General features: G+C 41.3%; 2 protein-coding genes across 6 annotated transcripts; one reads left to right on the top strand and one right to left on the bottom strand.

Annotated features, from left to right (window-relative positions):
* Positions 1-131: 131 nt before the first annotated feature.
* Positions 132-16947, top strand: Sobp (Sine oculis-binding protein). 5 transcript variants are annotated; one of them, XM_017164619.3, is made up of 4 exons: positions 132-189; positions 4458-4619; positions 13298-13802; positions 15046-16946. In XM_017164619.3, the coding sequence occupies exons 2-4, from the start codon at positions 4509-4511 to the stop codon at positions 16785-16787; spliced, it is 2358 nt and encodes a 785-aa protein (XP_017020108.1). In that variant the 5' UTR covers positions 132-189; positions 4458-4508; the 3' UTR covers positions 16788-16946. The 5 variants fall into 5 exon arrangements, with proteins under 5 accessions (XP_017020108.1, XP_017020103.1, XP_017020104.1 ...); XM_017164614.3 differs by lacking the exon at positions 132-189 and adding an exon at positions 2667-2954; XM_017164615.3 differs by lacking the exon at positions 132-189 and adding an exon at positions 2986-2997 and having other exon boundaries at positions 15046-16947.
* A 67-nt stretch (positions 16948-17014) lies between these two features.
* Positions 17015-18398, bottom strand: LOC108073122 (guanine nucleotide-binding protein subunit beta-like protein 1). Its single transcript, XM_017164620.3, has 3 exons — positions 18177-18398; positions 17591-18104; positions 17015-17533 (listed from the first exon to the last, which is right to left on the bottom strand). The coding sequence occupies exons 1-3, from the start codon at positions 18312-18314 to the stop codon at positions 17214-17216; spliced, it is 972 nt and encodes a 323-aa protein (XP_017020109.1). The 5' UTR covers positions 18315-18398; the 3' UTR covers positions 17015-17213.
* Positions 18399-22679: the final 4281 nt, after the last annotated feature.

A 22679-nucleotide genomic window follows, 5' to 3' on the forward strand; every position in this document is an offset into this window, starting at 1 on the left:
CTCTCTTGGCTTTGATTGACACGCCAGCTGCTTCTCCTCGCGATCGCCCCTGGTCATTATGAGGTTCCACTTAGGCGACTCAATTGTTTCTCGGCCATTTCGCGATCTCCCAGGTTAGATTTACGTGCAGAAGGGACTGGCACTAACTATTGATAGCTGCTGCTGCTGGGTACTGGGCGTCGGCTAGTGGTAAGTTCTCCCCCCAGCACCGGTTATTATTTTATAGATGTCTATATCTTTGGGCTGCCGCCGATGGCCAACTGTTTTTTGCGAGTGGTAGAGGTGCAAGTGCCAGTGCCAGTGCCTTGGTATCGTCCAGTTACCCATAATTGTGTTGGTCAACAGATGGGCCCTAATAAGTGTGATTCAATTGGGTTAGAAATGAATTAAGTTTAAGGGGGAGGAAGAGGAGGCCCTATGGGAAGATATATAGCATCTTTAAGATAATTTGGCAGCTACTAAAATGTCTGGCAGTGATTTTAAATAAATTAAAAAAAAATAATTCTGCTCAAAACCACTTAAAAAGGTATAAATATAAAATATAAAAACATTTCCGCTTAACATACTTATAAATAAATACCATTTAACCAACTTAAAACTAGGAAAATAAATATTTTTCCTTACAAAAAGCTCCCTTAAAAACTTGTATATATCCGAAAAATATCGCTCTCATATTTAAAAAATTATTGTTCCTGCTTTTACGAAACAAAATATAAAAATGTCGCCGACATAAGCCATTTAATAGGATACGATAATCAATTTGGAATACATATTTTCCCCCTATTTTCAATATATATAAATATATACACACAGAAAGCGACCTTTCTGGCTGTCAGAATGCATTTTCTCTTCGCATTACTTAAGTTGCCCCCCATTAATTACGCCGAGCAGTCTCTGTGATCTCGGCCCAAGTGCGTTTGTCTCCGCCGGCACAAGTATTTTGTGCAAATTAAAACAAAAATTGGACATAACATAAATATTAAGGAGGCAGAGGGAGGCAACACAAAGCGAAGGCAGGTGAAGCGGATTTATTTATTTTTAACTGGCCAATGCTTGTACTTTTTATTAAATTTTCTCTCAAATTATGCAAAAGAACCGAGCGCTCGTTGCATTCGAATGCAATTTCGATTTCGTTTTCATCTGCCAGAGAAGATGCCAGCGCCTGCGCCACTCTCTTGAGTCATTGCACTGGGAGAAAAATGGGGAATATTTTGAATAAATAATATAATAAAAATTTTAAAGCTATATATCACTTCAACTGTTTGTATTTAAATCCCTGCAGGCCCTAAAATCGTTTAGTACTTAAATTTGAGTAAAAGAGAAGATAACTTTATATAGAAAGAAAATTTTAGAGATGTATTGAAGTTTTATATACTCTTTCAGGGTATCATAGCTTCAGTCAGAAGCTGATAACGTAGTGAAGGAGTCATTACCCAGCCTATAAATCATATATATTATTGACCAGCATAATCAGGCGAATCTAATTAGCTATATTCTGAAGAAAATTTTCAAATTTAATTTTCTTTTAATTTTTAAAAATTTGATAAGGGGTTACATCGTTAATTTTAAAATAATCAAGAAGTTTTTTAATATAAAAAATCAGATTTTATAATACAAAATAATATTTTTCTAAGTCAAGGAATCATTTCCGACCCCATAAACCATATATATTCTTGATCAGCATTAACATGCGAATCTTTCTAAACATGTCCGGAAGAAATCGATTTTTTGGCCATTTTTCAAAATTTTATAAGGGGTTACATCATTAAAATTTTTGATTTTGATAAAAAATTGAATTTTCCAAATTTTTAAATGAAGTATACAGATTTATTAACTGTAGAAAATCTTGCACAGAACAGTTTTCCGATTTAAAATTAATGCTCTTTTGGCCGAGTTATAATATTTTTAATTTAAAAAAAAATCAATAAGTTTTTTAATATAAAAAATCAGTTATTATAATACAAAATAATATTTTTCTAAGTCAAGGAATCATTTCCGACCCTATAAACCATATATATTCTTGATCAGCATCAACAGGGGAATCTTTCTAGATATGTCAGGAAGAAATCGATTTTTTGGCCATTTTTGCGAAATTTGATAAGGGGTTACATCATTAAAATCTTCAAAAATGACCAAAAATTTTGATTTCTTAAAATTTAAAATTTGGTATGCAGTTTTTTTAAATTAATAAAAACTAACACAAAACTGCTTTCCGAATCGAAATTAATGCATTGTTGGCTTAGTTATGATACATTTCAGATTTGACCTTTGATCCAATTGTAACCTGTAAAAGGGTATTCAAAATTCGGCTTCCTGGCCAGTCAGCCATGATACAATTATAATTTAAGTTAAATAATTGTATCATAAATTCAGCATGGAAAAGTCATTGATTTTTGTGACTTTTCTAATTAACATTTCCAAAAACCCCTCTCTTTACACTCCATTTTTCTCTGAGTGGGCAATGTCTGCGGCGCTTTAGAGGGGGTGGTGGCACTACGTCATCGACATCAGACCCACAGCTGCGCCACAACGATGACGACGACCGAAGGCAACACAGCACAGCAGCACCAGCACCAGCAGCAGCAGAGCATAGAGCACCGAAGCAGGCAGCCAGCAAGCAGAAAAGCGAGTAAAATCCACATGCCAGCGGACTTGGGCCTCAAATGTTCATGAAACGCGAACGCGTGTGGACGTCGTTTTCCGTTTTCCGTTGCCTTCGCTCAGCGCCGGCGAGTGTTTTGAAAAATATCTGTGAATTCGAACCGGGATTTATTTCGAACCTGTGCTGTGTGTGCGGTGCATAGATGTGCATGTGTGAAAGTGAAAACGAAATGAAATAAAGAATGAAAATGAGCACGGTGCATGAGTTTTCCTGAAAATCCATCCAAAGAAAATACAGCAGCAGCAAGAAAATCGAGGCTGAAAGAGCGTGCAAAAGCAGAAAGGCTAATATTGTGAGTGAGAGGAACACACACACACACACACACACACACACATGTAAAAAAATATACCTATAATGTTGAAAATATCTGGCTATTTTTGGATAATATATATTTGTTTTCCCACACGTTGCATTGGAAAATTTTGTACCTCACACGAGAAAAGCCTCGAGAAATGATAATGCTAAAATTTCATATGCAGTTCGTTTTCGAAATGGAAATTGAAATGTTTTTCGAAATTTTGTATTTAAAAAAATAAATGAAAACAAAACAAAGGCGTAATGAAATAAGAAAGTGTATACAACGAAGCGAAGCCAAGGCAAAAGAACAAGCCAAGTGAAATGTTTTTAATGGGCAATCAGAGATGATGATGAAGATCGGTTCGGACTGTAGATATATGGCCCAAAAGATATGGAACGAGGAATGAACGCATTAAATGTGAACAATGGCGCTACTTAAAATGAACTTGAATGGTTTTTGTGATGACTAAGAGGTTCTAGATATGGAAAATAAGAGAGTTTTTATAAAGTATCTGATAGATACTTTGAAATCTTTACTTTTTTACAAAGTACTTGTATCTTTTCGATTTCTTCTGAAACAACTTTGTAGGTATATAGGTATTTAGCTATCTGAATTCGAATTTGTTCTGGCGTTATGCGATATGTTAGCTGTTAGTGGTAGGCTCTCGGGGCGGCGGGGGTATTGAATTACAAGACACCAAAGTGCGCGCCAAGCGAACTGAACACGCTCGCTGCCAGCGAAGATACTCAGGCGAGGCCCGAGGTGTATAAATATATCGCGTCTGCCGTCCGCCTCCTCTTCATCCTCCTCCTCGCATGCGTATCCGCTTATCCGCGTATCCAATGGATGCGAAACAGCCAGCAAAGCAAAGAATCGGAAAACAGAGAACCAGAATAAAAAAAAATTATACTAAATCGTACAAGGTATCGAAAATCGTGATCCACTGTAATTAATTATTTGGTGGAAGCCACCGAAAATCCAGTGATTGATGCAGCCAAAGTTCAGTTTGTTTACAGTTGCAAGATCAATGACTTGGTTAGCTATATATAGAAAAAACTAGCAGGGGCGGTACTTGGAAATGTATTTGATGGATATAATGAGAGAGTAATGATATAGGGGATAAGGAAGTGATATAAAAAATAGTTCTACATTTTTTTGTAATTTCTTTTTTTAGGGTTTTCTCGTTATTGGAAAACTTAAAAAATTAATAAAATTAATTACAGAGCTCCTTACGGTTAAAATCTTTATCATTTAAATTCCCAGAACGTTCTTAAAATTTGTTGGAATATTTTGTGTACTCCTTTGTTAATTATTTTGCTTATTAAAATACATTTAATGCAGCCTTAAGTTAATTTAAAAAGTTAAGAAATCCCTTATATAAGTTTACACCTTCTATATTTCTAAAATAATCTCAATCTCAAAACCTTCAGTTTTAATTACTTTAAAAACATTTTCCTAAACACTTTCGTAACTATTATCTTCCCTTTTGTTTTACAGCTTTTCCCACCCAAAATAAGGAAATACAAACCCCCCAGAAAACCAGCCAAAATGTCCGCCAAGACATCCCCCTCCAGCTCGCGAGATGCCAACATGGGAGCCTCCAGTGTGGTGCCCGCCTCCGTGCAGATCAAAAAGGAACTGCCCAGCGATGAGATAAAAGTGAGTCCGATTTTCTTGTGAATGAACACACTCAAACACATGAGGTTTTATAATTAATTACCCCCTGTCTGCATATTATTTCGCCGAGTATTCAATAACAAGGATGCAAACAAAGTATAAAGTATTATAAATAAGCAAGATATTTGCTCATTTTTGCTGCTGCGAAATTGCTTATAAGTATATGCTGAGTTATTATTATTTGTTTGCTTGTTTAGAAAATGAGGAGGAAAAGGTGAATAACACCCACTTGGAAAATGTAGAAAAATAATGAAAAATATATATTTCTAGAGTGAGGTAAAATATAAGAAATAAAATCAAGGAAACCTCAAGTAGCACTTAATGTGCCCAGCAAATTATCACTTTCACTTATTACCCGTTGAGCCTTTATCCTGGTAATGCAAACTATAACTGTCTTATTCGGTTTCGTCTTTAACGAACCCCTTTGGAAATATGTACATATTTCAGGAACCGCATGTTGCACATAATTAGTTTCCATTTACAAGCCCAAACCGAGCATTTCCAACTAAGCATTGAAATCAAAGAATCGGATTCGAAATGTCTGCAAACGAAAATGGTTTCATTTTGCAGTTCTGCAGCTTTGCCGCTTTGCAGTTTTGTTTGGAAAATGTTTATGCAACAACTACTCCCTCCCTCGCCCCCGCAAACTGCTGGATAAAATTCCGGGCAACTTTGTTTCCCCGGGTCCGGAATTCGTGAGGGGAGCCTCCCATGCTGAGGAGATTCCGATGCCAATGCCGATTCCGATTCGAATTCGGTTTGTAAGTGAGTGGAGCGAGCTGCAACTTGCTGGTAATTTTATATTGATAAATTTTTATAATCATTTTAACGAGTGAGCGACTCCGATTCGCTGCTCTCCTTCCCCGGATCCGCCAAATGAGCAAAAATTAATTTAATGCCACCAAAGGAGGGATGTCGGCATGCAGATAAATTGTCCACAGCAACATTTTTGCAGCACGTGTAACCCGATCGGGGAATTGAAATTATAGCCGTTGACTTGCAGTTGAGCGCAATGATACTTATTGTCGGTGGTGGAAAACAAAAACAAAAACAAAGGCAACTGCGAAAACCAAAAATTATTATAATGAATGAGAGCTGTTTGGGGTGGAAGGGGGAGGTGGAGGGACAAGGGGTCTTGGGAACAGAGAGTATCCGCTGAGGTTGTCGACTGGTTTTCTAGCTAAACGTGGGATTATATATGAATATCTGTACACGGTTATTTATGTCTGTCGTGAGCTATTTGTAATGTGATTGCAAGTTTGTAATGCGAGGGCAGTGGTTTTCTATTTAAAAAAAGGTTATGCATATAATGTTAAATTGATAATAATTAAATATATAAAATTTGAGTAAAATTGGTTAATAAACAAGGAAGTTGTTAAGGAGTTGATGTGGTATAGATGTACCAGGACTTGAGCAGCAACAACATTAAGTTCAACAAATTTCTAGAAACATTTGCTTAGAAACATTCACTGCTCAAACTACTTTTTGCCATGTTAATATTATTGTTTTTTTTTCATATAAAGCTTTCTTATTTTTATTTTAGTAAAATAATAATTAATTTAAAAATATTTTCAGCATTAAACATTCCTTGTTCGTTGCTTAGTATATTATTCCTAACTTTTCTATTTCTTTCTCAACCTTCTTCCCCTTTCTGCACTCTTTCATTCAGACTCTTCATAAAGCCCAACCTCCTTTGAGTATGCAACACTTTGCCGACTAAAAATATCAATTAAAAACATTGTAATTCATACCTTCATTTTTCGCTTACGCTTACCTCACCCAGTTTCGGGTCCGTTTTCAGTTTATACAAGTATATATGTATTTTTTTGTGTGGCCATAATTACAAGCTGCATTTGCTGCAGAGTCGAGGAGCAGGCACCCAAAAGACAGGACAAATTTTTATATTTAATGGCCTCGAAAGGCAAGCCGAAAACACACAGCGTAATTAAACAACAACAATAAAGGCAAGGAGAAGGGGAACGGGAACAGGAGCTGTCTCCATGGGTGCAATATGATAGGACTGTGGTAAGGCGATATCCTTCAAGGTTTTCCGCTTTGCAACGACCGATGTCAAGCCAAAAGCTGAGGCTGGGCCCAGGACCCATATACAACGCGAAGTATGTCTCTGAGGCACACACTACACTACATTGTGGGCATTATCCTGGGAAAAATAGCTGGAAAGGGAGCAAGAAGGGAAGCGAAGGGAGCGTTAAGGGAGCTAGTAAGGGATCTGCCAGGGAGCTGGAAGAGGTGAACCAGTATGCGGAAGGCCATATCATCAATAACTGAAATCAATAACTCTGTGTGTAGGCGGTGTGTGAAGAACAAAATGGTAAACAATGCCTTGTAGTGGGTTATTGAGGTGTTTTTAATAGGAATTGTAATAAATATTTTTATAAAGAAAAAAATATAAAATAAAAAGGATTTATTATATATTTTAAAAACATATTTTTAATATTTTAAAAGAGTAAAACAAGGGGTTTTATAAAATAATTTAAAAAAATAGATAATATAGGTGTTGCGATATAACTTTATATTTGTATAGCATACTCTTTTCTGTATTAGTTAAAAAAAAAGGAAGCCAACGTCGGAAAGCCGAAGTTCGTATACCCTTTGCAGTAAGCAATTGGTTGATGGGATCGAAAATCGATAACTAAGCCAAAAAAGCCTTAATTCCATTTCAGAAAACTGTTCTGTGTTAGTTTTTCCCAGATAGACAAATCTGCATACTTAATTTTACATTTTAAGAAAATAAATTTTTTCGCAATTTTCAAAAAAAATCATGATGACCCCTTATCAAATTTTGAAAAAATTTAAAAAAATAAATTTTTTTTTGAAATAGCTAGAAAGATTTGTATGTTTATGCTGATCAATAATATATATGATTTATAGGTTCGGAAATGATTCCTTTTTCTTCTGCGTTACAAAATTCTGATTAAAATCATAATACCCTACAAGGGTATTCATATATTTCCCAAGTAGATTTTTATAATATTATTAAAAGCATAAAGTTAACGTCGTTCTTAAACAAAATTAGCCAAACATATTAATATATTTTATATATATTTTTGTATATGATAACTAACTTTGCTTTTAGAGTATCTTATATGAAATCCAACACATACTAATTAAAGTCTTTCAAAATCAAATCCAAGTTTTATATATCCCCTAATTTATCAACTTAAATAATTTCCAATTAAATGCATTTCTAAGCCATGCTTATTACACCTTCTGGGCCAACCCCTTGGCCATTGATGCAGAGTCACCTAATATTCAACGCGCCAGCGGTCTTAAGTGATGGCAGACTCTAACGAACATGGCCAGGGTTCCGAGCATTCCGTATTGGATTACACTCACACACTCGGTTGGCCATATATATATATTTATATATATACAAACAAACATAGATCGGGGGAGACTGCGAGGGGCCAGATGACACAATGACAGCGTTAGTCCGCCAGGCAGCCACTCAGGGCCACAGAGGGGGCCCCTAGCTCTGGTTGTGTGGGGGCTCTGAAAGTTGGGATAGGGGTTAGGGTGCCAGAGCTTAGCTCAAATGTCGCCGCAGCAGCAGAACTTTAATAACAGCGCCGACGATTGGGTTACAAACAAAATAGAATATGATAAATTCTACACAAAACACCAGAGAATCCCCGAGAGAGATAGAGAGAGGGATGGCCTGTGTAGTGCACAACAAGGAGTCAAGGTAACATGAGGCACCCTGTGTGCCAGCAGGTGGCACATCCACATCCTCCCACTCCATCCCAGAGGTTCAACAGCATGCAACGTGCCACCAGGAGCTCAAATTAAAATAGCGTTAAATTAATTCGAGCCACTGCTGATGGCCCAGCATTACGAAAGCGAACCCGAGAGTGGCCAAAAGGCTATGTGGAGGAGGTTGGCCAGGAGGAGGGATGGGTGGATGCATGGATGGATGGCCAGGGGGATGAACCTGCTCCCTTGGCACTGGCAGCAGGTGAAGTGATATATATTCAAAAGGGGAAACAAAGATCAGATTCCGGGTTTTTATTAGGATTTTTAGCAGATATTTATTTTAATTTATTTATTTAAATTAATTTTTATGTATATTTTAAAGAAAGGGGTTAAATCTAAAGCTTACAAATCTCTCGAAAACTTAATGTAAAATATATAAAATATAAAAAAAATAACTAGAATATGCCACCCAACTTACCCCTAGTGTTTCCCCCTCTTAAAAGTCTTCTCTGCACTCCTATATCTCTGTCTGAACAATGTGCCAGCCATATCCGATGTACATTAGAATGAAATAGAATATTTCGTGAACGAAAGAGAGAGAGACAGAGCCCCCAAAGGCCAAGTATGTCATGTAAGAATTCAAAAGAAGGACGCTCGTCATTCAATCCTGAGCTATCGATATTCGATTACAGCAAACTAAAAACCGACTGACTTTGTGCTCTCGACACACTCGCACACTCAAACACCCATATGTATGTCTGAGAAAACTAGCGTAATTCTAGAATTTGTTGCCATACACTCACACAAACATTATATATATAAAGTATATAGTATTTCCCTTTTTGGGGTGGCGCTGGGGGGACTTGGAAGTGGAACCAGGGATTGGGTTCGGTCCGGACACCAGCACTGGGTGCTCCGTTGCAGCTCGGCTTTAGTTCGCCTTAGTCTCAGCTCGGTTTACTGGGTTCAGGGTGAGTTATTATAAGCGTATTGGGTGTCCGTTGCCTGTCCACCCCGTCCCAGTCTGGGCCTGGGTCTGGGTATCCGCATCTCTCGGTTGTTCTGGCACTGCCAGCGTCGTGTACTTTACATTATTCTATTAGGTTTCCTCGCCGGTAACCGTAGACGCGTATTAATGCCCGTCCCACTTGGAAAACAAGGGGGAGGAGCCCTGGTTGGTTCTGGCTGCACTGCAGCGCGGGATAAGCTTCCTTGGATTGGCTTAGGAAGTAGGGTAGGACAAGGAAATCAATTTGAATCGATAGTTAATAATATTCAGAATCAGTCAGGGATATTTTTTATTTAGGGATGACATCATTGTTATATTTTTATAATACATAGCAATTCTTCTTAGTTGATATTCTTTTTTAAGCAATTCTTTTTAGTCTTTCTTATTTCTTAAACAACTCTTTAGCTTTAAATCCCCCATTTTTCGCAGTGTTTCCCCAAAGCCAGACAAAGAAAGAACCTTCTTCCCCCAAGTTCTCAGTTCACTCGTCAAGTCGCTTCATTACGATTCATAATAAAACCGAAAATCTGATATGTTTTTGTAAGTTGAGAATTCGCAAAATGAAAATATATATAAAGAAAAAACCTGAACAGTCAGAAACAAGTATATGGCATACATATGTATCCGTTGGATTCTTGGGCAATAATTACGGAAAAAAGCGAAATGAAAAGTCTCCATACAGATCGTCGACGTAGACGGCGGCGGCGGGGAAAAAGGAAATTCGAATTGGAAATGTAAACTTATACCCGTGTGTTTGTATATTTCTTAATACACACTTCTAGATATACAAACAAACATATATATACCACCAAATGCGAAGAGAGAGAATCAGATCCCAGATCCCAACTCCATCAGCAGCAGCAGCAACAACAACAACAGGCAGGCGGCATACAATTTCAGTTTTTAATTAATTGATTTTTATTCGCATTTCGGTGTTGAATTTCAACCATGGGCGCGAGTTTGAATGTCTCAGAATACACTGGGGAAAATATTTATTATTACGAAATAAATTCATAAATTTCTGATACTTGATTTCAATATTCTAGTTTTATTTTTTGATTTTTTTAAAACATAATATTGTTCTATAAGGTGTATATATTATTTTTTTAAATATATACATTATACTTTAAAAGTAGTAAATTCAAAAAATTTAATTTCAACAACCCCATAGTTTTTCTAGGACTAATATTTATGGCATAATTAATCATTTTATTAATACATTATTATACTAATATAATTAATACATTTTTATCTCAGTGAATGACCCCACTTCACCGCCCCCTTTTCGGCATCCTCTTCGCCACCCCTCGGCCAACCCGTTGAGCCAGTGTCAGGCAGCAGAAAACTGAAAAACTGAACGAACGCACAAATCAGAAATTAAAAACCGAACATAAATTAACAGACAAATGATACTAAAAAAAAAGAAAAGAAACCGAGCTGCCGAAAGAGACGGCGCATGGGATAATGAGAGAGACGGAGTGAGAGCGGTAACGAGCGTTCGAGGCGTTCCTCCGGTTACTGCAAAATACTGAACTTGAGACGAGCGTGCGTCGCCGAGCTGCCTCTTGGCCTCCTCCTGTCTCAGCCCCCACCCCTTTCGGCTCACCTCACCTCAGCTTACCTGGACGAGGTCGCACCTGAGGCGTGTAATTGATACGCTGAGGCAGCCGGGTCCGTAGATTTTATCGCGCGAATTTTTAATACTCTTTTCGCAGCGACAGACAACTGAAAACCTGAATGCGATTGTCACCGATACGCGACTTGAGAAAATAAACCAAGCGAGCGTGTGAGCGTTGATTGTGCACTTGGGAAAAAAATATATAACAATTTTATTAAATAATAATAAATTTGCTGGAAAATCCAACATTTTTGGCAGGGTTTTAAATGAGTTATCGTTTATATAAGGTTTTAAAACAAGCTGAGAAAAGAGAATAAATAAAGGGAGTTAAACTTAAGCTGCAGAAATAATTTTTAATTTGAACTAAGCTTAAAATTCAACCTGAAATATTTTAAAATAATTTTTTTTTAACTGATTTTAGATCCCAAGATATTTCTGTTTCACGAACCTTTTATAAAATTTTATTCAGCAATATTTTTGTATACCAGATATTCCAAGTGCACAAAAAATAGTTCCTCTAAAAAAATATATATGTATAAGAAAGAGAGGGACTAAGACTATGACAGAGACAGCGAGTGATTAGGCGACTTGCATTTGTCAGCAAGTTGGCAGCACCGCTTAATTTGCCAACAGTATCGGATATCGTCGGGGATATATCCAGTTTGTCTAGTGCCAGTGATAGATGCAATATGACTGCCTGGCGATGATTCATCTGGCCACCGTTGTCGGTTGGGTAATTGTGGAGCGATCCGATTTGTGGCCACTGCTGCTTCCCTTGAATCTTTGAATCGGACACCCAACAACGCCAGCAAACCGAATTTGTCAAGCAAGTGCCGGCCACATGGCGTATGAGTAATGGGGCATTCCGCAGAAGGCAGCTATGAGGGAATATTTAAGTGGGAAGATTTTGGGGGGTAAATTAAAGGGGTATTCTTTTATTTAAATATTTATTAAGTAATAAAGAAACTTCTTATATTATTAAGAGGGTTTTATATTTAATATATCTTATATTAAAATACTGCCAAAAACAAGTCAGACCGCTTAACGTTTTGTATTGATTCGAAAAATTCTTTAAGCATTTACTTCGAAAACTTCTTCCACAATATTTAAGCCTCAAAATATATCTAAACTTCCTTGAACTCAACCCCTTTAACCTCCGCCACTGCCTTCCAAGACTTGCAGCAGCAAAAACAGAGAAGAATTCAAGTATTTCAATGTAACCTGATACCCCGTTTTTGTGCCAGCCCCTCCTATGCCTTGTGTGAAATTTTTGTGTGCAACGCCAGGCAGGCCCAGAATGATACATATGTATATAGATATATATCTCCCTTGCTAAGGGAATGCCAAAAACTTCAAAAGCCACAAAACTCTTTGCTGCATCTTGGACTCTGACTTCGACTTGAATTTAAAAGTCAAAAAAGCAAAAAGGCAAAGCGAAACACTCGAAGAAGTATTGGATATCATCCAGTGTTGATTTAGTGGGAAAGAAACTTGCTGCTTTGGCCAAAGGAAATATGCAAATGCCACCCACTCCGACTACGACTCCCGAGTTGTCCGGCCGTAATGAAGCGCTCCTGCACCACCACCTGCTCTCCTCCGACTGCCAAACACACAGGAATAGTGATATGTCTGTCGAAAAAGCCAGGTGTGTTGGAGTGTGTGCGGTGTGTTTTGGCTTTCATCATCACAGAGCTATCGATTACACTGCAACTCCTTTCCTCCGGGGGCAGGGACTTTTGATACGGTTAGATAAGGACTTGCATAATTGCTCACCTTGGTTGAGGGGTCAAGGGATAATTAGTAAAAGTTGCAGTTAAATTATCCCTAAAATGGACTCATCCCTGCATTCTGGTTGCCTTGCAGTAAGTGGTGGCTAAAAACCAGTAGTTGGCCACAATTTTATGGCCCAATAAAGGCACCTGTCTTGTGATGTACTATCCTGGCCTGGCTGTGGATCTCACCAAGTTTCAGCTGTCAAGTGAGGGAAAGACACTTGAAAAGTAAAGGGGAGAGTTATAAAATTGAAGACTCTTTGATAATCCTGCTTTATATAAACATTTTCTAGAGATTTTCTAGATTATATTGCTTAAAATAAATTTTTTTTAGAGATTTAGAGATCTAAACTATCCTGCTTTCAAATAATAATTTGCTAGAGTGTCTTAAGCTACTGATTCGATCTCCGAGGATATCGAATGAACCTTGGGCGGGGAATTGTTGTCATGCAAACCCCTCGAACTGTGTCAGCATATACATATACATATATGTAAACACATATATTCTCCAGTACTCATCTTTCTTTTTTTCCCCCTTTGGTTCCAGGAATTCGCTCACAACACCATGAACGAGCTGCTTGGCTGGTATGGATTCGAGGGTGTGGACGTGGACAGACTGGATCTGACCGCCAAGACATCCCGTCTTCTGCAAAGTGCAGCCGCAGCAGCGGTGGCCAACCAGCAGCAGCAACATCATCACCAACAACAGCTCCAGCACGAGCAGCAGCAGCATCTGGAGAGGAAGCGCAGCAGTCTCTTTCGCAGCAGTCGGAGTGCTCTGGCGGCGGCCTATCTCAACAATAACAACAGCAATAGCAGTAGCAACAAGAATAATGGAGCAGGAGGAGCATCCAGTGGAGCAGGAACAGGAGCGGGAGCGGGAGCAGGAGGAGGAGTATCTGGAAATGGCAGAAAGGGAGGCCTGCAGAATTGCAGCAGCACCACAACGACGCCCTCGGATCATGATACGCGTAGCTCACGAGAGGAGGACTCCAAGAGTCCACTCTCCATAGGGAAAACCGCGGGTGTGCCGCATACGGAGGAGAAAATAGGTAGGTATGCCACTCCAGAGGCTGTGATTTAGACATAAGTGAAGGAAACTAAGCTTTAAAATCGAAAACAGAAATATATAATTTGGTTTTCGGGTTTATTAAAGTTTTTAAATAAATATTGCTAATTCAAAATAATTATTTTGAGAAGGAAAATTATGTACAGGGTATCAAAACATATCAATTAAAGCTCAACTCCAATCAAAAGTGGACAGCAAAAGTCAAAATCCAAAATTCCCAACTAAAAAAACAAAAGAACAACAAGGAATCACTAGCAAACCCCTTGATCCCCCTCATCCCCTGAAAGCATCCGCTTGTTTTCGAGTGTTTTGCCTTTTGTGAGAAAGGCAACTCGATAAGCTCGACTTTCTGCTCCTGTACCCCCGTCCCTCCCTCATCCTCTCCAGCCACGGCAATCATTACGTGCATTTGTAGCCACACAGGCAGGTTGAAAACTTTGCTAACTTTCCCTCAAAACTCCGGCCGCAGTTTCCCGATGCCTCCTGCATTATCGAATATCAGGATTCATTAAGACCCAAAATATGGTTTACAGAATTCTGGCAGCCAAAATGTGTTGGCCATGGCTGTTGGAGGAGGAGGAGGAATGGCTGGGGCCATATTAGGAATTGGATATCCCAAAGCTCAATTTGTATGGCAGCTGGGGAAAAATCAAATTGTGTTGCTCTTCGGCAGGGCATTGATTTTCATTTTTGGATCTTGTGTTTTCTCGGGGAATTAAATAGATATTGGAAATTTACTAACAGAAGATTTATAACACTAAACTTTATAAATAAGAGAAGAACTTGTTGACTAAAATTCCATTATTTATGTGATTATTTTGGGAAACTTAAGGCTTAGAAATATCATAACTAAGTCAAAAAAGCATTAAATTCAGTTTGGAAAGCTGTTCTGTGCTAGTTTTTTCTAGATAAAGAAATCTGCGTACTTAATTTTAAATTTTAAGAAATTCGATTTTTTCGTCAATTTTGAAAAAAATAATGATGTAACCCCTTATAAAATTTTTAAAAAATGGAAAAAAAAAAATGTTTTCTTCCGGACATGACTAGAAAGATTTGCCTGCTAATGCTGATTAAGAATATATATGGTTTATAGGGTCTCAAATGATTCCTTCACAAAATAAAACAATTTTACCCTTTCAAGAAGACCGGAAATATTTAATTTCTTTTAATTTAATAAATATAATTTTCTTGTTTACTAAAAATATCCACTTCCCTCTCTTTCCCAGACTTCAGCAACTGCTGCTGGTGCCATCGTCCCATCGCCGAGAATGCACCGGATTACCTGACCAGCAGCGACGGACCCCGCTACTGCTCCGAATCCTGCTTCGCCCAGAGCCGGCGGGCATCCTTCAAGAAGGCCAAGACCTGCGACTGGTGCAAGCACGTCCGCCATGCCGTGAGCTATGTGGACTTCCAGGACGGCGCCTCCCAGCTGCAGTTTTGCTCGGAGAAGTGTCTCAACCAGTACAAGATGCAGATTTTCTGTCAGGAAACGCAGACGCACCTGGACCTGCATCCGCATCTGCGCGACCAGGTCCTGGATCCCGGCAGCGAGGCTGGCCTGATAACGCCAGATCTGTGGCTGCGCAACTGCCGCAGCCGCTCGGCCTCGCCCGCCTCCACGTTGTCGGTGTCGCCGGGTCCGCCACCGGCGGCTCCTTTCAATCGAGGTCCGGACTCTTCGCCGCCGCCTAGTCATCATGCCAGCAAACCCCTGATCTCAGTGGCGCCAGTCTCGAAATTGCTGGCCCAGAAAAGTCCTGTGCCGGCCGTGGCTCCTCCGCCGCCGCCGCCACCGCTCCAGCGACAGTTGGGCTCCAAGTTGGGACGGAGAAAGCGTCAGCATCGCGGTCTTTCCTCGTCGTCCGGTTCGGAAACGGTGGCCAGTTTGCTGCAGAAACAGCAGCAGCAGCAGGCACAGCAACAGGCTCCTCCAACCTTAACCGCTGACTTTGCCGGCTCCAGTGTTCCCCTGCCTCCCATCTCGCCTATGCCAAATATGCAGGAATCCCCACAGCAGCATCAACAACAGCAGGCACCTCCAGCGGTGCCACCTGCCCAAGCTCTGCCCCGTGGACCGACCGCCATACCGGCCAGCTATTTTGCCACGCCCTCGAATGGAGTGCCCATGGGTGGGCATCCCTTTGTGGGTCGTCCGCCACCGCCGCCGCATCATTTCCTGCCACCACCGCCGCATGGCATGATGCCCAGGGGATTTGCCCCCCACTTTGGGCCACCACTTCCTCCGCAGATGCCAGAATTGAGCGCCCTGCTAGGAGCTGTGCCACCAGTGACGGTGATGGTGCCGTATCCCATCATCATACCTCTGCCCATACCCATACCCGTGCCTCTGCCCATCGTGGACTTTTACAAGGCCCACCTGACGCCGGAGCAAAGGAAGCGTTTCGACGAGGAGAGGGCAACGTCGACTAGGAGAGATGGGGAGGCAAACCCAGGCGAACCAGAGCAACCACAGCCGCTGGACTGCAGCAGCAAGGCAAAGAGCGAGCAGGAACTGGAGCTGGAGAAGCAGAAAGAGGAGGCCCCGCCGGAGCCCCAAGAAGACAAGCCATCAGACAAGGAGCAGAACGAGGAGGAGAAGGAATCCATACCAAAGACAAATCCAGATATAGACACCACGCCCGCATCGCCGTCTTCCGTCTCGCCCGAGTCGTCGTCCTCCTCGCTGGAAACGCACTGCATCGTGCGGGACTCGCCACTCACCGATCCCGAGGCTGACAGCCAGAAGCTGCCCAAGCTGAAGATAACGCGGCTGCAGACGAAGCGAACCCTAATTCAAACCAAAGAGGCGGCCGCCGAGTGCAGTCGACCGCTGCGCAAGCGCAAGAGGATCATTGACTGTGACTTCCAGAAGATGGCCGTCAAAGAGCTGGAGGCCAGCGAGGCGACAGAGACGGATGCCGAGTGCAATATGACTAACAATGGCAATGCAAAAGCTAAAAAGTAGACTTAGAACCCTAGGCTATATCCTTATTTAGTTGTAGAAACTATTTATGAAGAGGAGGAAGAGGAGAACAGAGAGAAAAGGAGGAGGAGAAGGAGTAGGCACAAAGTGCAGGGCGGTAATCTCTGAATTAAATTGAAATAAAATAAAATATATAACTTATGAGAGGGCAAAGAGTTTCTTTTAGGGAGGGGGCCTGTAAATCTATCAAGAAATTGATTCAGCAAAGGTTCCTCGTTATTCAATGAATAATAAACACTTTATATTTCAAAAAGAAAATCCTTTTTCCAAGGAAAAATCATTCATAAAATTTCAACCAAATTCAGTAACGATTTTCTTAAAAAGAAGCTGCAGTCCAGGGCTCTTCAAGGGAAAGTTCTACTTAAAGGTAAAGCTATGTTTACAAAGGATATCCAAACCTCGATTGGCTCAGTTGTAGAGGTCCCACAGCGATATCTGGCTGTCCATGCCCGCTGCCGCCATGATGGGTGCCCGCCACATGGCCACCGCTTGGCTGGAATAGGCCAGATCCATCACACCGCCCTGCTTGTGCTGCGTGAGCACGGCCAGCGGTCGAAGGCTTTTCCACGAAAAAATCCTTATGCGTCCGTCCCAGCCGCCGCTGGCAAAGACCTTTTGATCCGCACGAATGCGGACACAATTCACTCCAGGATTCTTGATGCACAGCTCCGAGCCGCGCTGCAGCTGCATGGCGGGTCGCTGGTAGCTAAAGGTAATTAGTTTCTCAGCTGGAAGGGAAGAGGATTAGGTTAATCCACAAATTAAATCAGCAAATAGATACTCACAGGCTCCTCCTACAATGCCCCTATTGGTCACTGGATCATAATCCACAGTCATGGCATCCGTAGCCAGTTCCAGCACATCCAGAATCACACCAGAGGTTAGGTCCCAGGTCAGAAAGTGTCCCGATTCGTAGCCCGCCAGCAGGAAAAGCTGCGAGGCGCACTCAAATGGCTTGAAGCAGGTGACGCTTCCCAGCTTGGGCAGCTGTCCATCCTCCGGCACTAGCATCTGAGTGGGAGCCGAGGCATCCGTCACATGTAGTACCCCTATAGACGACTCCTCGCAGGGATAGAAGAGCAGCTGCTCGCTGGTGTTGCTGGTGCTCGTGTGGAGGGCAGAGCGGCAATAGCCCAGATGGTTGCCTGGGATACTCCGCTCTTTTACATAGCTGCTGCCGCCAATGGAGAACATGGTGATGGTGCCGCCCTTCTCCTGCGTCACCAGGCGGTCAGGTGTGTGATGCAGGCTGGTTATGGGATCGGAGCCCACCTCGAAGTGCAGGGCAGAGCGATTGGTCTGGAAGGGGAGGGGTGTTTTACTAAATCATGGCAATTTATTCCACCAGCGTGGCTTTAATAAAACTATTACCTGTAGATCCCATAGAAACACGCTGCCTTTCAGGGTTCCTGCCAACAAACGATCGTTATCCTGAAAGCACAGCGAGTTTACGGCGCCCATGTCCGGGGAACGCAGGCTGAACACGGGATCCGGTGGTAGCACAGCCATATTTTCGGTTATTTCTAATTAAATTAAATAATAACAAGTTTTGTTTTGGTTGCGTTTTGTCAGTGTGGCCATTCCTAAAATCAGTGTGGCCAGATGAAAATTTGCCTCTCAATCTAAAAAATCCAGTTCAATGTAAACTACACAGTGGCGCCCTCTGGCACTTGGCGCGTGTTTTCCAATAATTCAAAAATTATCTCGAAAGGTGCCAGAACACCTGAGTTAATAGCCTCTTTTTCCACAAAAAACAAGCTTAACTTTTTACAGTGAAATAACATCAAGTCGATTAATGTCTGCGAACTATTAAAAACAAAACGTGTGCGTCGAGGGCTTAAAGCGGCCTTAAATGGACTTTGTCAGTAGCGGTCTCTCCGGTCTCTCAATGTGGCCTAGACGCTAAGGCCCGAGAATCGTAAAAGACTTGTGTCAGCGCACTTGGCCCGAAAGATTGCGAGCGAGCGCAGGAAACAGGCCGAAATACAAAGATCGCAAAATAAACATGCCATAAGCTCGTTAATCAATGCTAAGTTGACAGTTTTAAGTGGCTTTAGCGAGGGCAACCACACCACCAAAGCCAGTGGTGGCCAGAAGACTCCTGTAGTGCCGCATGATTTACGTGTTTCCCCCAAAAAAATGCGCTATATTTTAATTGAGTTGTGGAATTCATTTGAAAATTATTCGAAGAAACAGGATTTTTTAAAAAAGTAAAATGAAAATGGTGAACGAAAATAGCTGGGGGATAAGTAAGCAAGAATATAGATTTTTCGAGGTAAAAATAATAGAATTAAAAGTTATTTATTAATAGTTAATAATCCTGTTAATCTATCAATAATTGTTTTTAGAACTCTAACCCTTTAATATATACATTTTTCAGCCTATGCAACAAGTTAACCCATTACCCATCCCAGAAAACCGCTTAGTAAACGCTCGAAATGCGGCTACAAGTTCATTTAACGGCTGAGACAATCATAAAAAAGGGTTAAAGCCTGCATATGGTCATTCCAGCTCATTTGCTTTCGTCTCAGTTAATTTTTTTGTCTCACAAAGGATGAGGGAAGGCAGAGAGGTAGCTGAACGACAAGTCCATAAATCTTTTTGCCACAGAATCAGCCACGAGAATCCCCCCGATTGAGGATGAGGAGGATGTGAGGCGTTTAAGCTATTTATGCATGTTGGGTAATCCATTTGAAATGGGTCAACGACTACGGGCGAGCGCATAAAACTCCTTAAACGTTTCCAATAGCCCAGCCCAGTTCGAAGTTGAACAGAACACAACAAAAAAAGAAGGAGAAACATATTGGCTTGTTACCTTAATGAAGTCATAAATTTTCGCTATCGCATTCGGGGCATCTCTCGGAAAGCCAGCCCCAGTTCCACATTCGACGAGTGGAGTCCCGGAGCTACAGGTTTCTAAGGAATTCCATTTTTGGGGAATAGAATGCACACGGGGATACTCTGGAGATCCAAGTGTTTTGGCCCACAAACGCTCTCTGCGAACGGATAGTTAATCAGGCTTAGGCTGATATATGCTGACAGAGTCGCTCTCTGGTGTAGGCCGCCACTCTCCTGGCCAGGATCGAGGTATAGGGATCGAGGCCTCCCGCTGGGCGAGTATTCCGCGCATGAAAATGAAGTTATCACGCGACAAACAATGTCGGCCCAATAACTTTATATGGTTGTCATTATTAGTCTGAAATTAAATGGATTCGTCGGCCACAGAGGACGACACTCTGGCCGACTTATTTATGTGCTACCTTAATGGAGCCTCCCATCTACTCGAAATTGAGACGGCAATTTGCTATCCCTGGTATCCCATCTTCTCCTTCTCGTGTTGAGTTTTTATTTCGCATTACTGCGCACTGACCATGAATCACTTTACGGGGAAGAAGGTAGCTCCAAGGGTCTAGGAAAGATCGAAAGGAAAGAGCGATCTTCGGGGGGTAGAGGTATCTCTGGGATTTCTGGAATTTCAGGAAGAAGTGTAGCCTCATAATGGGGAGATAAATGGTTAAGGAGTTCTGGGAAGAAGGAAGGTTTTATGGGACAAATGTTTGGGTTTAGGAATTATGATTGAATTTTAAATAAAAAAGTAAGTAAATTGGGAAGTTAGGAATCTTTATTTCCAATTTGATTTCAAAGATTTTCCCCCTTACTTTCTTTTTATTTTAACTAGAAAGTGTTGCTTAAAAATATGCACTTATAGAAATCCAGTTCAGAGCCCCGAGGAATGGATTCCCCAAAAATATATAGATGAAAACTCCGGACCGGGCGCAATCAATTAAAATATCGACGTCTATCAGCATTATTATAAATCAAACGATAACATAAAATTGACACTAAAGGCGTTTCGCCCATTTTTCAAACCGACGGACAACGTCGACGACGACGACGGCGAGATTAAGGCCTCGGATATGGCATCCAGCATCCACCAGCTCCAGCTCGGTGGCCAAACTTAGATGGCGAAGGCGATGCCGAGTTGGAGATGGAGTCACATTTTATTTTATTTTATTTTTTTGGGCACTTTGAGAGCTGAACTTTGCTACGCATTTATGCAAATTATACGCAGCCGAAGCGGGAAAAACTGGTCCACGAAAAACGGCAAAACGCAAGGCGAAGTGCTCTCTGTAATTGATCAATTTCCGCCAGAGACCGGATCGGATCGAATCGGATTGGATCGCTGCGAGAAGTGAGAAGTTGGCAGACCCGCAGGTTGCCCCCATCGGCTTAGATTCGATAATGTGATGGCCACTTGATCTTGGCTTGATTTATGGAGTTCGCCGAGGGCTTGGCTTGGCTATTGAAATGGCTCTTTAGATTAAGTATTCCGTGTGTGTGAGCACCCACTATATGCCATATATATAGGGTCATCCATGGCGAGTTATGACACCTGTGCACCCACATCGGACATTCCACTTGATTGCCTCCAACGACGATGACTCTCGTTCTGCTCCAGCAATCAGACGCACTCAGCAAAAGTGCCAATCAAGCGCAGGACGAGGCGTCAACAAAGGATGCGCTCGTCTGCCGGTAATCCTGGGTGTGAACGGACCAAGGAGGACCGAGCAGCGTTGGATGGATGGCCTGAAATCGAAACCTTGTCGCTGGGGTGTCAATAACATTGTCCGAGCGAGTGCCTCCGGGCACGATTGTTGTCGTTGTTCTGGTTGATGATGTGAATGCGTTTTCAGCTCCATTGAACTGGCAGAGGTGGAGGCTACAGGTAGAGGTGGCTGCAGGTAGAGGCTACAGGAACAGGCAGAGGAACAGGCACAGGGCGAATGCTTGAGTCCAGGCCGGCACCGTGGACTATAGATGGTGGGTATCCAGGAAAGGTTGATGATCAAGCTTAAAAATGATTTATTAGCAGCTTTATGAATGTAAATTATGGGATTGCAGGGTTAAATATTGCATAAGATGTACCTAAATTAATTCTTCTATTAACCTAATTTAATTTATACAATTTATTTTATTAAAAAATCTTTAAAAATATATTTTAAATGGCTTACTCTTATTCAGGATACTCCTGTTAGGAGCTTCCCTTACCCTTAAAATGTAGAGTAATATTTATATAAATAATTTATTGGGTCTTACCACAAGGTGAAGTCTTTATTATGTTTAAGAATTTGTATAGCCTTCGTTGTTTTTATTTTTAATAATATTAAATCAAATCAAAAACTCGTATTTCTTAAAGTTTCTTTTTACTTGTAATATTGCCCCACCGTTGCCCAGAAATTCCAATTTAATTGCGTGAATCAAAGTTGTAAATCATTATGCTAAGTGCCCTTTAATGTCTCAAAATGCAGCTCATTTGCAAGTGCAGGTTCCCGAGAGCCAAGGCAAGTTGCAGTATCGACTGCCCTCGGGGCACAATCAAGGGAACCCAACGATATGGTATGGTAAACAGGAACAGGAGCGGCATAAATTGCTACTGGCCAGCCTGTTGGCTGACATAACCAGGGGGTTGCCTTCAAGAACGGCTTTCAATTATCAATTATAAAGTTAATATCTTCTTCAGAGCTCTCTCTCTCTCTCTTTGAGGTGTCACTTGCCTAGACTTAATGGTTCAATCAAAGCACTACCCTATCATAGCAACTAACCCCTACATTGTGGGCAGATAATGAAATGGCGCTCGTTTTAATTGAAATTCCTCCTCTTAACCAAATGGAAATCAATTCGTTTGTGGCCCGAAACCAAATTGCAGCGGCGTGTGAAGAGCACACCATCATCAGGGGGCGTTGGCCAGCAGCAGCTCATTGTGCATACGGAGGAGGCATCTGTGTAATTACGGAGCTGTCCATCCATCCGATAAACACCTTAAATATGAGCCTGTTAATTACTGTAATTTTGCAGGCCAGCGAGACCGGGCCC

The sequence above is a fragment of the Drosophila kikkawai genome, chromosome 2R, assembly GCF_030179895.1.
Source record: "Drosophila kikkawai strain 14028-0561.14 chromosome 2R, DkikHiC1v2, whole genome shotgun sequence".
Classification (NCBI taxonomy): domain Eukaryota; kingdom Metazoa; phylum Arthropoda; class Insecta; order Diptera; family Drosophilidae; genus Drosophila; species Drosophila kikkawai.

What these genes read in the sequence shown, in the direction of transcription:
- LOC108073122 (XM_017164620.3), bottom strand. Translation starts at nt 18,314, where the DNA reads ATGGCTGTGCTACCACCGGATCCCGTGTTCAGCCTGCGTTCCCCGGAC. An exon ending in TGTTTCTATGGGATCTACAG is followed by an intron (nt 18,105 to 18,176) that starts GTAATAGTTTTA and finishes CTCCCCTTCCAG; the next exon opens with ACCAATCGCTCTGCCCTGCA. An exon ending in GGGCATTGTAGGAGGAGCCT is followed by an intron (nt 17,534 to 17,590) that starts GTGAGTATCTAT and finishes CTTCCCTTCCAG; the next exon opens with CTGAGAAACTAATTACCTTT.
- Sobp (XM_070284170.1), top strand. An exon ending in TGCCCAGCGATGAGATAAAA is followed by an intron (nt 4,620 to 13,297) that starts GTGAGTCCGATT and finishes CTTTGGTTCCAG; the next exon opens with GAATTCGCTCACAACACCAT. An exon ending in GCATACGGAGGAGAAAATAG is followed by an intron (nt 13,803 to 15,045) that starts GTAGGTATGCCA and finishes TCTCTTTCCCAG; the next exon opens with ACTTCAGCAACTGCTGCTGG.